At 43.2% G+C, this 15,031-nt stretch overlaps 1 protein-coding gene across 1 annotated transcript; it reads right to left on the bottom strand.

The window, feature by feature from the left end:
* Positions 1–1,325: 1,325 nt before the first annotated feature.
* On the bottom strand, positions 1,326–14,329 carry dbh (dopamine beta-hydroxylase (dopamine beta-monooxygenase)). Its single transcript, XM_036528519.1, has 12 exons — positions 14,003–14,329; positions 9,065–9,211; positions 8,704–8,961; positions 8,288–8,464; positions 6,570–6,672; positions 6,127–6,293; positions 5,620–5,763; positions 5,117–5,155; positions 3,322–3,381; positions 2,354–2,481; positions 2,079–2,238; positions 1,326–1,497 (listed from the first exon to the last, which is right to left on the bottom strand). The coding sequence occupies exons 1-12, from the start codon at positions 14,327–14,329 to the stop codon at positions 1,363–1,365; spliced, it is 1,845 nt and encodes a 614-aa protein (XP_036384412.1). The 3' UTR covers positions 1,326–1,362.
* Positions 14,330–15,031: the final 702 nt, after the last annotated feature.

The raw sequence follows: 15,031 nt of genomic DNA, 5'->3' as shown, positions 1-15,031 counted from the left end.
ATACCTTGGTTGCACAGGTATTAAACTTCTGTGTGAAAATCAGATGTCAATGTGAGCACAAAAGATGGGATTTAACCAGTAAATAATGGCACTCAGTTATAATGCAAAACAATAGATTCTGGCTTTGTAAAGCAATTATGCCTACAGTCTTTACATTTTATCTTCATCATAGCATTTCCATGCATTAGTGATCTCTTCCTCTAGGGTTTGTTATGAATATCTATGCTGTTGTTTTATTTTCCATAAGTGTTTTTTTTGCTATGACTGTAACAGTTTGGGTCAAATGTTGCAGTTTAAATGAAGCAGCTGACTTACAGAGGCATGCACTCAAGCCTATACTTGCCTCAAAGGTACTAATGTAAGATGATCATTCCCTGCCTGCTGAATTAAGCTCTTGTGTTGCAAAACATTTCACATTGAAGGTAGAGATTAGCTGGTGTTCTGATGACCTCTAAGTGCAGTGTTTTTGGACAGAGGGGAAATGTGGACATTTGCCGAAGAGGAAATGGATGCCTTCCCCACATACTTTTGTAAAAATCTAAAGATAACTTCACAGTGATAAGAGGAATAATTTCTACCCTTAGTAACAGTTTAATCTTTTAGAGTAGTTTTTACACCCCATGTATAAATCTTTGCTGTGATTGATTTGGTTGTCTTATTTTAGTAATATCCAGGAATGTGTGAAAATGCTGATGGGTCTAAGGTGCTAAACATCTGAGATATTTGATATATTCAATTCAAAGAGTCCAAGCTGTCCACACGCATGCATTGACCACTGTGACTGAGAGTTAGTGATGTGATTACAAACACATACTGGGCCTGGCATTCATCCCACCTAGATACAACGGTGTTGCTTTACAGTAGAAAGAGGCAAATGAAGTTGGACACATATTTCTAAAGACTTAGTGTCAGTCTGTTGTCTAAGTAAAATATAATGTTATGAAATGGTATTAACTCATAAAACATAAAAGCAAACTCCTTTGTTAAACTGTAAACTGTCCCTGAAATCTCCATTTTGCTAAAAGATTAACTAAAACACATGACAGTCCAACCATATTTTAATGTTTGGTTGTAGTCATAGCAGAAAATGACATCTCAACTGTAGAAGAAAATGACAAAGTCTTGACAGTAGTTGGTGCTTGTGGACAATAAAAGGTTGAATGAATGCATTTTGCATTGTATGTCTTTTATTCAGCATTATTTATGGTATCATGCAAATGCATGTTGCATGGGTTTATGGAAATGAGGCAGCGTGGTGGCCCCTTGTGTCTCCCAGCCAGAACACATAATCTGAAGCGGTGGGTAAAGCCATGGAGCAGTAGAGAGGCCAGACAGGGGTTAAAGTCACCGCTGGGAGGCGTCTCAGGGCCCGCTGGGGGACAGCACCTCCATGGGGGAGCTGGGCCGTTCGGGGGGATGCCTGCCACTCTCGCATGGGTACGGGGGTGTCCGAAGATGGCTGGTGACCGGGGGCAGCTCCTGTTTCTCCCAGTCTCCCTGACCAGTGGAAAACAAACACAGGTCAGCACACAGGGGTTGGTAGAATGGGTGCCAATGTAGTCAGGGCAAGGAATGGAGGGGAGTATTCTCTGTGCACTGCACACACAGCTGCAAGTGTGTTACTGCTAAGTAGAGCCGAGCACTGGTGGCTGCTGCTGCAAGCATTTGTGTGAGCCCGAGCTCCTCTCCGCACTCTCCAGCATCCCTGCAGAGCGTAGACTCCTGTGAGCACTGGGGTGTGGGAGAAGAGCACACATGGCAGCACAGGTGATGATCGTTATGCCTTATTAAACATTTCTGTCCTTTTTTTCCCCCTCAGTTGTGGCTCTTACAGTCGGACTGCTAATTTGTTTATTGCTGTGAACCGAAATGGAAGTGGATGAGGAAAGCGAGAGCGTTTTGGAAACTCCTGGCAGTTTTGTCCATTAGCCAATCCCTGAGCATGACTCAATGAACTAGTTAAGTTGGGTGAAGAGAAAGTTGTTTGTTGTGGGACTAATGCAGGAGGCAGACCCACAGCAGCAGGTCAGCAGGCAGCGGGGTACACTGGGCTCTGGCTCTCAGGCTCTGGTACTCACTGGGAACAGCTCAGCTGTGGACTTATTGCAGTGCATGGAGATGGGGGCGGTGTTGTAGAGGGAGTTCAGCACCTCCGCGGTAAAGGTGTCCCAGGTCAGTGAGGAAAACTGTTCAGTCACGCTGGTCTGCCCACAGTTGCAGGGGTCATCCCCCTGAAACCTGAGAGTATCGGAGATAAGGCGTAAGGTAGGTAGGTGCAGGTTTACTGCGGACATACCTATAGCACATCAGCTGGGGGGGGGGGGCTTGGGGCTTGGGGGAGGGAACCCTGTACCTGTTCATGAAGCTGAAGTACTTCTGCAGGTATCCGGGGTTCACGTGGCTCTTGCACAGTTCCAGCTGGGTGCGTGGGTAGTAATGCACGTAATTCACACACATTTCCTCCATAATCCCAAAGCCTCCCTGTGGACAGGCCAACAGGGAAAACACCTGAGGCTTCTGAACTAATGCTGCTTCAAACCCTCTGCACAGGCTGAATATAATGCTATCAGCAGTGTGTGTCTATTGTTTTAACCTGACAGAGGTGAACTTCTCTAATCTCCCATTTTGTGTTTGCTGTGCTTCTCTGAGCTAAGTGAAATGTAGTCCTGTGGTTAAATCCAGCCCTTGACTGGCCAGATCTCTACTGCTTAAGTCATCTTGCATGGTCAACATCTGGCATGCAAACAGAGGCCTGACTGCAAAGCTCACAGAAGGGGGATATTAGTCTATCTCTGCCATCTCTCACCCCACCCCCACCCCTTCCGGTTCCCCTGAGGTCCTGTGAGCGTGATGCGCTTTACCAGATCACTGTTATTTCAGCATGACCTTTGCATCTGTTTATCAGATTAAAAGCATTAGGAAGTGTCTGCATGACTCGGTCACCACACAAGTCGGGGAGTTGAGACTAATGAAATATAATTTTCTTTTTTTTAAATCTCATGGTATTATAATATAATGGGTTCACAGGGAATAGGAGCTCTGAGAGGTGAAATTGATCACTTTCCAATCGTGTTCTCTGAGGTACGCACTTGATCCAGATGCACTGCTGGAGCTGGGTCTGTATGCTATTTGCCTGAGAGGTCTTGGCTGTCTGCTCTTCCTGCTCCATGGTTTGCAGTTTCAGTGCCTTGGAAATGTCAGCCTGTTCTATCCCAATTATGATTGGTTATTCCTCTCACACTCACTCTTTTTTACAACTCAACCCTGCAACACAAGCCTGTGTGTGTGTGTGTGTGTGTGTGTGTGTGTGTAGATACCTACCACTGTGGCTTTGTTTCTGTCCTCAGTGTTGTACACACAGCTGGTCAGAAGGACATCACCCTGAGAAAAACCAGTAATGTTATTTATCCTGAGGACCCCAGTGATGGCACTAGTGGGTTAACAGGATGCTGGTAAAATCGCTATAAAAACACTGTCATTCTCACTTACCCAGTTACCCAGAGCATTGCTGCTATGACAATTTCTGCCTTGATCTACAAACCCCATTTCCGGAAAAGTTGGGACATTTTGTAAAATGCAATAAAACAAGAATCTGTGATTTGTTAATTCTCTTGAACCTTTATTTAACTGACAAAAGTACAAAGAAAAGATTTCCATTGTTTTCACTGACCAACTTAAATGTATTTTGTAAATATAAACAAATTTAGAATTTAATGCCTGCAACACACTAAAAAAAAAAGTTGGGACAGAGGCATGTTTACCACTGTGTTACATCACCTTCCCTTTTAATTACAGTTTGGGAACCATTTGGGAACCGAGGATACTAATTGTTGCAGTTTTGCAAGTGGAATATTTGTCTATTCTTGCTTGATACAAGACTTCAGCTGCTTAACAGTCTGTGTTCGCTGTTGTCTGATTCTCTTTTTCATGATGTGTCATGCATAGGAGACAGATCTGGACTGCCGGCACCCACTCTGTGTATATGAAGCCACGCTGTTGTAGCGCGTGCAGAATGAGGCCTGGCATTGTCTTGTTGAAATAACCATGGACTTCCCGGTAAAAGACATCGCCTTGATGGCAGCAGTTGTCTCTCTAAAATTGCAATATACGCCTCCGTGTCAATGCAAGTCACCCATGCTGTGGGCACTGATGCACTCCCATACCATGACAGATGTTGGCTTTTGCACCTTTCACTGATAATAATCTAGATGGTCCATTGCCTCTTTGGCACGGAGAACTTGACGTCCATTTTTCCCCAAAACAATCTGAAATATGGACTCATCTGACCACAGCACATGTTTCCACTGTCTTTCAGTCCAGCTGAGATGAGCTTGGGCCCAGAGGACTTGGCGGCGTTTCTGCATAGAATTGATGTATGGCTTTCTCCTAGGTTGCATTTCTTGATGCAGCGGCGGACTGTGTTAAGTGACAACGGTTTTCCAAAGTACTCTCGAGCCCATATTTATCACAGTAGCATGACAGTTTCTCATGCAATTCCTTCTGAGGGCTTGAAGGTCGCGCACATTTAACAGGGGTTTCCAGCCTTGCCCTACATGGACTGAGATTTCTCCAGATTCCCTGAATCTTTTCACAATATTTTGTACTGTAGATGGTGAAAGACCTAAACTCTTTGCAATCTTGCATTGAGAAATGTTCTTTTTGAACTGATTGACAATTTTCTCACGAAGTTTGGCATAAAGTGGTGAGCCACAACCCATCTTTGCTTGCAAAGACTGAGCCTTTGGTGGATGCTCCTTTTATACGCAATCATGATACCCTCACCTGTTACCAATTCACCTGCTTATTGTGGAATGTTTCAAAACAGTGTAACCTGAATATTCTATAAAATTTTATTTTGCCCCTGTCCCAACGTTTTTGAGTATGTTTCAGGCATAAAATTCAAAATTTGTTTATATTTACAAAATTAAAAGTCATTTCTTTGTACTTTTGTGGGTTAAATAAAGGTTCAAGAGAATTTACAAGTGGCAGATTTCTGTTTTTATTTCATTTTTAGAAGCTATCCCAACTTTTCCGGGAATGGGGTTTGTAATTTGGTCAATGTATCTTTGCATTGGTTGCCCCAGGTCTCATTAACAGAGGTAAAGTGGCTACTTACAGGTAATACATTCACCATCTTCTTTAATGTTCGGATTATCTGAGGGTGAAAGCACAAATATTCATTCCATGTCATCAGAATACACAAGACTACCAGTGACAGAATATTTGTTTATTCAACTGACTGTTGAATCTGTTTTTCTAAGTTCAGTTGAATCCAAGCTAAATGTGTAAAGTGAGTGAAAATTCATATTTCTGTTGTCTGGGTTAATGAATGACCCAATGGTTCAGAGATGCTGTTGTGCCAGGTCCCTGCCTGGTATCAGAACTCATCATATGTGACAAATGTGCATGTAGTGAGATTTGTATGCATTTTAGCTGACAGTGAGGATCAGGGTTTGTTGCTTGACATTGGGACTCAAGTGCTATGGTTGCTGACAGTGAGATTTGGTGTGTGTGTGTGTCTGTGTTACCTTACAGTGTAACCCAGGGTGTATGTTAGCTGACACTGAGGTTAGTGGTATATGACTCATCCAGCAGTGAGTCTTGGGGTTTCTGTGTTACCTGGTAGTGGGTGCTGAAGTGTTTGTCCTCCTGTACAACCTCCACTTCCAGACCCCCTCTTGACAGCACCGTCCTTACGCCACGCCCTGCTAGGTGAGTGTGCAACTGGGACGCGAAGATGTGGATCCCTCCAGGAGGCAGGGCCTGGCGGGGAGGCAGAGAGGAGTCGGACACATCACCCTTCCTGTCTGTCAGAAACACATGCCGCCCTCCCGCACAGCACAGATGGAGTCAGTGTTGTTTAACTCCAAACACCAAGCCGACATCGGTTACAATAAAGTCTAAGCGCTGCCTCAGTCAGTGTTTATGTTGCTGAACTCTTAAAAACCTCATGGTTACAGCAGTTGACCTTGGGCAGTTTAACAGAGCTTTGAATGCTCTGTTGAGCTGATAGGTTTGTATTTGTGTCGTTGAATTCAACTCTGAGTCATTATTAAAGCTGAGACAGCTCAACTTTTGAGTTGCTGTTAATGCTTCTGAGCTGTGAACGCTTGCAGTGGTACATACTGTCTGGGTGCATTTGGCGGTGCAGTATCCAGTCAGCTGGAAGTACTGTTCTCTGGGTGGGATGGCCATGACTGGTGTGTAGACCAGGCCCAGCTCCATGATCCCAGCATCATACTTCCTCAAGGTGGGTGTATAGTACAGACGGATCCCAGATGAGTCCTGGCGACCTTAGTGACAGCAGTGGGGGGGGGGGGGGACAAGGGTAAGGAGAGGGTGCAGCAGACTGAAAGGGAAGGTTAAGAAGGGCAGCTGTATGGCATAGTAGAGGGTTGCAGGTTCAGGTTGCAGGCTCTGCTGTGGTACCCTGGTGCAAGGGATTTAACTTGAATAGGTTCAGTAAGTATGACTGTAGAATGGACTATATACTGTATAAAATTGCATGCCTACAATACATCATCCTACAAATAAATATGAATAATAAAGAAAGGAAGGGACATCAGCACCTGAGATGTGGAGAGGGTTGTGATAGTGCACCTCAAGACGAAGGAACTTGGAGGATCCTGGCCCCCCAAAAGGCAGCCCAGCATCGGGGGGGTAGTAGAATGCCTGCAGACATAGAGATCTATATTTAAACTGTGACGCTGGTGTCATCAATCATGGGACCACTGCAAGTGAATCATCCACTCAAAAGCAGCAGAAAGTTTTCAGCAAAAGCTAGCAAGCCTGAATATGGAGTGTGCATAACATGTGTATACATCTGTGCTTACCTGTGTTACATGTGTGTCTGTGTGTGTTCATTCATTGATTATGAAAATGTGGATGCTTCCACTGAGAGCAGCCAGTTGTAAAATATACATGCTGTTTAGAATGTATGGAGGTTTTATTCCCATTTATCTGCTGTTTTATGAAAGTCTGTGTTCTTGTATGGCAAGATGGATACATTCCAGATAGCCTTACTTGCTGCTTGTTAAGTGTGAATCCTGGAGGTCCCACGCTGCTACAAAAAGCCCTGCTTATTCAAAAGTCAGAAACTGGATATTTATTTTCAGCAGCTTTAGGATGTCATGAATGGCAATTAAATTGTTTAGACAGTTGGTGGACAGGGGTAATCTTCCGAATTTATTGGTTCTATCTGAAGCTGTTTAAACTGTCTGCAACTCAGCCCTCTCCTGACAGCGGGAGCCTCTGAGATAATCAGGATGGGTTTATATAACTGTTCCCCTTCCACCTCCATACTCTGGGCTGTTTAATAATACCCATTTCTCTGAATTCTAAAACAACAACTGATGAATAAGGCCTTAATATTTCCTACCTAATCTCATCTCTTCAGCTCTGTTTGCCACCCAGCAGAACACATGATTTGCATTTATTTTGCTCTTTGGTAATCCAATTGGAGTCCCTGTGTTCAGCACCAGTTCTTGGCTGTGATCCTTATCCATCAAGACGCCTCTGCTTTGTACAGCCTGTACACATCTCCAAAGCTGGCATCGCCTGTGTTAAAAATAGACTGCTGCCGAACACTGAACTGCTCATGGTGGGCCTTATCGCCATCTCCTCAAACTTTCTGGGTGTTTCGGCATGTTTGCTATCGCACTGCCCTTGGGGTTTTGTGAATTTGCCTCCTTGTTTCTGTGGGGAGGACCGGGTGCTAATGTTTACCCTCATTGCCGCTCCCAATGCGATGTTGTAGTGTGAGCTGCCCTTGCCCCCTGGTTGGGTGAAGGTGCAGCAAGTCTTGCACTAATATTTGCAAGGGAAGCTTGCATATATCCATATTGCAGGTGGCGGGTGCAACCTGAAACAGGGGTGTATGGGGATATTGCCATCCTCCAACTGACAGTGCCACAGGAAAGGCCAACGGCCAAAGTGATAGTGTCATTTATTTTTTATCTGGAATTTTTCATCATTTTTCATCTGGAATCTATTAACTTAACACCAGACATGTGTGGTTTGTCTTTTATGAACTTCAGATAACACAGTGATGTCATCAGATTACACTGGTCAGAATCATAGAATAAGTCAAAGGTGAAGGGTCTTTTTTTACTGGGCATGTTCTCTTTGGAACAGCACCAAAGCCCTTTAGAGAACACAGAGTAGATGAATAATCAGCATCTGGTGCATGCTTTACAATGCCTGCAGTGGATCCAGACTGTAATGGAAGTGACAGCGATAGTGAATAAGAAGCTATGCCAGATGCACCAGTTCACATAGGAGTAGTTACCTCTGCCCCCATGGCCCAGGCGGCCAGCACGTGTCGGCAGTAGTTCAGGTTCCTGGGCTTCATTTTGGAGTCACAGGGGCCACTGAACTGTGGCACACTCTCCAGATGAGGGGCGCACTCAAACACTTCCATGTGGTGGACGATGGCTTCATTGCCTGGGGTGATCACAGACTCGTACTAAGGAGACAGAGCACACCTGTTACTACTCAATGAGGAAGATGGTCAAGCTTAGCATAACATATGTATCACTGTATCCTTTAACTAGCGTGAAGGAGGGGACAGAATGAAGGAAGAGTGGAGTCAGACCAAAAAGAAGAATATGTTGTGCTCCATCTACACAGATGAGTAATGGAGATGATCAAAACATGTCTGTAAAGAGAGACACAGGGCATGGAAAGACTGGAAATTGATGTTACCATAACAATATGGCTCTTGGGCATGTCTGGAGGCAGCTGGTAAATGTGGCACCAGTAAGTGGTCTCATGTTCTGGGATGGTGACTGCGGGTGCCAGGACCTCTAGGGTCTGAACGTCTTTGGGCAGTGGGGGGGAGGTGGTGTCTGGCCGGAGGAGAAGAACACGTTGAACTCCAGAGTGGATGAGAGACAGGTTGAGCTGCTGGAGGGAGGTGAGGGGCTTGTCCAGCACTCCGTAAATCAGATGAACTGTGCCCTCCTACAGAGTACAAAAAATTGCAAATGTAGAAACAGAACAGAGGTAGTCTGAGAGAGCATACAATAGTCAACCTGTGCACAGAACAAGGTTTCTGCTCACATACCTCTATGATGTAGTCCCTGGGGTCACAAGTGCTGAAGGGCCTCTTGAAGAGCAGGTGGAAGCCATCAGGTGTGTGGCGCGCCTCTAAAAGGTAGTAGTCCTGCTGGCTGTCCAGGGTCACGTGACCGTCACTGTCACTCCAGGCATCCTGAAGATATGCAGGTCCCACATGGGGCCCATGAAACACTTTACCCCTTTGGTCCATCCATGTGTTTTTTTTTAACATACTTTCCTCAGTAGAACCTAAAGGCACTGTTGCCAAACTGCCCAGTGGACTTCAATGAACAGTTTATAAACATTTTGTTTGTCCACATACAGAGAAAATGCCGGGGAACAAATAAATACTGATATTGAGGTTGTTTATTAAGGTATTAATTTAACTCATCAAAATGTTTGATGCTTTCATCCAAAAAGTAAGAAGTCAGTGAAAGTAAATGAACATCAAGCCAAAAAATAAAATCTGACTGAACAAACTTACAGTATGTGCAGTAAGTAGCTGTCTCTGTTTGCATACACATAGTGCTGAACAATTATCCCTCAGGGCAATATAGCCGCATCATGTTGACGTGCAAATACAGACTCATAGTAGTCAAAAATAGTAAAATCAACTTACATTTTTGTGATCACATGGTGCTGAACAATGAGCCGTAAGAGCCATCCATTGGGCAATGCTACTGTGTTCATAGTTCTAAGAATGACCTAAAAAACTGCCTTATGCAAGGATAAAATTATTATGCATGGTAAAAATCACTCTGCGGTCAGACCTGTCAAGTACTGGGTACAAATGATAGGTCCATTAGGATATTCCGAAGTTCTGGAGCCAAGGTGAAGCCAGCACAGGTTTTTAGTCTGTGAGGGAAGATGGTGAGTTATTCTGTGGTTCTGATGGTTGTTGTAGCTTACACCACCACTGGTGGTGAGTAAGGGAAATAAAGGCAAATTCAGCATGTCTAGCCTCAGATGGGAAGAACAGCCAGACAACCAGATGTGGCTTAGCATAGAGTTTATTCAAATGGAATCAAAACAAGAAGGAACCACGCCCTTGGCTATTGCCAGGGCCTTGACTTTTATCTGGGTAGCAACTGGAGGCTAGTCAAGGGAAACAAGGATAGGGAAGACATGGGTATGTGTTTGGGAGGTAGGGCACTATGAATAAGTTCAAGTGATCTGGTAGTATAGGCAGGTAGGCCAGCCAACAGAGACTTCCAGTAGCCCATATGGTTCAGTCCTGGGGCCTGGACCGAGAAATGGGAAGAGTAGGTAGTGAACAGCAGACATATTCTTTTGTTTTTTTGGGAGAACCTGAAAACCAAGGTCTTTGATGCAATGTTCTCTCACAAGGAGAGCTTATCATCAAGGGTAGCACTAAGGACATTTGCTGTCTGGGAGGAGTAACCGTGTAGAATTATCCATAACTCTTAGACAGGTGAGGTTTCAGCCAGTTGCTAAGGCTTATCAATGGAGTGCTCAACAACTCCCTGATCAGAACAACACTTCAAACATTTTTTTTCACTGGCTTTATTTGTGGGATGGCCAGGAAATCCATAGTATTGAAGTAAACTATGTGCATAAATGCAGTGATTTGAAGTTTTATGAACGGGAGGGTGTTCAGATGTCACATCCCAGGAAAACGGTCCCTGGACTCACAGCAACAGTTTGGCCTGTCTCTTTGAATCAATAGGCTGGTGTATGCATGCTTATAAATATTATTACAAAATGCTTTTCAGCTTTGTTGTAATAACAGCTCAGGACAAAGTGTACCAATTCCTCAGGCCCATATTTGAGGTTCCTGGATTGACCAGAGAGAGACAGTTTGTCAGGATGAATTACCTCCTGTTAGTCTCTCCATACGGTTTACAGAGCTACAAAATTGTGACTGGGGAAATACCAGTACTTCATTCCTCCCCTCTCAGAGCTTCTCCTGGGTACACTGAGCACAATACCATTCAAGATTCATTTCAAGGGAACAGTACCAAATGGTCAGGAGTAAAAACAGTTGCATAATGCATGTTTAAACACCCCAGGGCAAATGGTTAAAAATTCACAGAAAAACTTTGAGGAGTCTGCCTTCTGTTTCGGCTCAGGACTTTTCATTCTCTTTCACAGAGTTGGACAGGAGGCCTGTCGGCTTGAAAGAAATCAAGTGTGTGTGTTTGTGGAGAGGGGTGGGGCAGGCAATTGGGGGAGGGGTGGGGGGTGGCGCGTGTGTTCATCAGTGAAATCACTGTAGGGCTCATCTGTACTCTCTTCCAGAAGAGACAAAATACAAAGAGAGTCTGTCCTGGATGCCATGGCAAAATAAGAGATGCACTAAAACCAACCCCTTCTGCTTTCAAAGCAGGTCAAGGGAAGAGCACCATTTTGCTAAACAGTCTGCTAATTTGGTGGGCAAACCACTCCCCCTCGCACCAGAAAACCCATAATTACTCCTTAAGTAATAAACCAATGATGGCACTGAAGATTTTGCAGTTTAAGGTGATTAACCTAATGTGATACTTTTTAAGCATATCACCTTCTTTCAATAGCATGACAATTACAGTATAAAATGCAAAGTATCATCCTCAGAGTGAAAGTATGAGCCAATGATATCTCACAAAAATGATAAAAATTGACTGAGACTCTTTGGTACTGCTCCAGGGAAAACAGACCCTTCCATTAGTTTCCTCAGAAAGCCTGGAGGGATTATTCAACACAAGTTGAAAGCAGAAGAAAATGTAAGTGGCATTGCTTTACTCAGTGTTTTACCTTTAATCCTAATTTTCAAAAAATGTGCTGTCTTGTATTTGTAATTGTTGACTGATTGTTCCCATTGCGTGAATTGCCTGTTTTTCCCTGTAGTGGTACCTTCTCCTTATTACACCTTGCACCAGAGGAATGCTATGTGATTTTCTTTTAATAAATGGTTTTAAGGATGTAAATGTAGATCAGAAACCAAACATATGTAAACAAAGATCAGAAACCAAACATAAAACATGGACATATTTTCTCTTACTCCCACAAGGGTTACATATCCTTAGATGTACCACAAATGTACTTTTGGATGTAAAGTACATTTGTGGCTTTTTGGGCAACCTGCGGTACACCCCATGTCTACCCCTTGGTGTTTCATCACAGAATTTCTGATGACACACAAGTAGAAATCCCTGCAGCATAGCTGGTTTGGAGGCTTACTTAAAAATTTTAAATCCTGTTTTAAATGGGATTGCATACAATATTAAATCCATTTGTCAAAGTAGGATATTAATACTCTCATTCTGGTAAGGTGAATTGTGCTCAATATAAAAATGCCTTTGCTTTAACTTCAATATTTTTTGGTGCTGGAATTTTCCTTAAAACACAAATAGTGGTCCTCTGTCCTTGGACACAAAGACGCTCCTCCAGGGCTTGGACAGTTTCTCTGATGCTGTGGCACTGACAGCTTAAGTCACATTGCTCACAGTTCATCTGATCTGGTGCAGGGAGGCTCAGTATGGAATAAACCTCAACTGTAAAAGCAGCACTCTGACTGTCTGGATGGAACAAGCAACAGGAGATACGATCCACAACCTGCTTTCACAATAACTTAAGCACATCTGAACCCCCAATTAATGAGAACTTGGGTGGAGCTGCACGTTAGAAATGCATCCTTACATTTAAGTATTAAGCCATATTATGCAAGTGTTTTGAAGGTGTTATGTGCACAGATTTCTCCATCGTGAATTGCATCAAGCTCAGTGCATACATTATATTACATTTATTACCATTTATTGTCTTATCCAGAGCCACTTACATGGGTCACAGTTTCCGTTTATACAGCTGGGTATTTACTGAGGCAATTGTGTGTTAAGTACCTTGTCCAAGGATACACCAGCAGTGCCCTGCAAGGAATCAAACGAGCAATCTTTCTTTTATGGGTCCTGCTCCTTATCACTATGCTACAATGCCACATACAGATTCTTTTATAAAATGCTCAATAGGAATGAGAGACAAGAATAAAGACTGTGTTTTTTGGCAGATAATGGTTGTGAAGAAGTCTATGCTGAAGCAGACCTCTTTGAAATTAATTTTTTCCTATGGCGTTTTTCATAAATCATCAATAACATCTTAAATCCGATACATTAAAAATGCAAACCCAAATCACAGAGAGGTTAAAATGACCGTATGATTCTATTTAGGAAATACCTCTTATATGATCCCCAAGATGTTATATTTTCCATCTTTTATTATTACAAAAATGTGGGTAAAATTAAGATTAAGGTTAGATTAATGATTACTGTTACAGATTCTTTCTCTGGTTTTTAAAAGTAGTAAAAAAATGTACGGGTGTAAGAACTCAATAGATTGAATGATGCCTGGCATTTTATATTCCACACAGGTAATTTCCTTATTGCTACAGATACCTGTGAAGACAAATGATCTCAATATTCACTATAGATCAATATCCATATGCTTTTGTATGGCAATGAAGTCTTTGTCCCATGAATCGTCATTATTTTACTGTTGCTTTTCAAGTAAGCTCTGGTTGTAAATCGTAGCTTTACATTCCATCGAATCAGTCATTACACCATGAGAGAATTTGGTTTAATATGTAAAGTACTATATGTTGCAATTATAATAATTCTTGTAACACACGGTGCAACTGTAAATATATGCTCATCCATTTTAATTTTATATTTGTAATTAATGTTCTTAAGGGGCTAGAATCTTCTTTCTAACCATGTTCCTGTTGGAATCCTAACTTCTGTTGCCAGACACCAAAATACCTGAAAGGGGTATCCATTCAATACCTTTCAGACTCACATTACTATGCTAAAGATGGCTCATGCTCATAGGACATGGGTGGTGTCTATAACATTGTGGTGTTGGTACTGTGATTTTCCTACCAGCAAGCATTGCCTAAGGAGAGGATTTCTATAGCATGCATTTAACAAAGGTGAATGGATCTGAATTTGGCTCTTACCCCAAAGTAGGACTTGTGTCCATCAGTCCAAAGGATGACCAAATCGGCGTTGACGAGCTTCCCCCGGTCAGACATGCCAAAAACGATGCCTTGGTGCAGGTTGCTCACCTGCAGCTCCAGGTAGAGCTCCTGGAGGGCGTAACTGACGTTCCAGGAGAGCTGTATATTGCCTCTTGGATCCAGCGGAATGTGGTAAGGCAGCTTGGCCCCAGTGGAGCTGCTGCTTGCCTGGTATGATGCCACCAGGATCACCACCAGAGTTGCCAGCATGCTAAGGTACATGAGCGTCACGTCCTGCAGACTGAGGCTTCTGTTTCGTAATCTCATCTCCCTGGGTTGTCTCCCTTGCCTCTTCCTCCTCTCTCCTTCAGATGGTCTTCCTCTTCTTTATCTGTGCTTTAGCTCCTTAGATGGCCTTCCTCCTCTTGACTCTTTGTTTGTCTCTGGCCATCCTGTTCTATCCCAGGTTTTTAAGAGCTCTGGCACATGACAGCTCATTCTCTGTCTGGTCTAATTGCATTACGTTTGTTGATGAAATTCGATTGTTTCTTTAGCCCTCTGGGCAGGCACTTTTTCGACATCTGCCAGTCTCTAATTGATCCTAATTGTCCATGGACATTATCAATGGCAATTCAGCCAGACTAAGTGAGTTTTATTGCCTATTTAATCTCTGCTAGATTTGGGGGCATGAACTGGTAGGGCACACTGACTGAGTTACAGATAATTCTGTCTGTTACAAGTTTCTGTTAAACTGTGACCAGGCCACAAGAAGCATGTTTACTCCACACACAGTGACGAAAAGGGAAAAAAGCAGTTTCAGTCAACCTGACTAGAAGATTGGCCATTATTAATGACTCTAAAACTAGTTTTACTCTCTGCTGTGAATAAATGGACACAAGGTAACAGGGTGAGGCCTATTAAAGCTTGGTTTCCAGTGGGAGGACAATCAGTTTCATGTTTACATTTGGGCTGAATTCTTTAATATTTAACCTGCATTGCAGTATCAGGAAAATGGCTGCTATGGAAAAC

This window comes from Megalops cyprinoides, chromosome 5 (assembly GCF_013368585.1).
Source record: "Megalops cyprinoides isolate fMegCyp1 chromosome 5, fMegCyp1.pri, whole genome shotgun sequence".
NCBI lineage: Eukaryota > Metazoa > Chordata > Actinopteri > Elopiformes > Megalopidae > Megalops > Megalops cyprinoides.
This window is presented reverse-complemented; position numbering and strand designations above follow the sequence as displayed.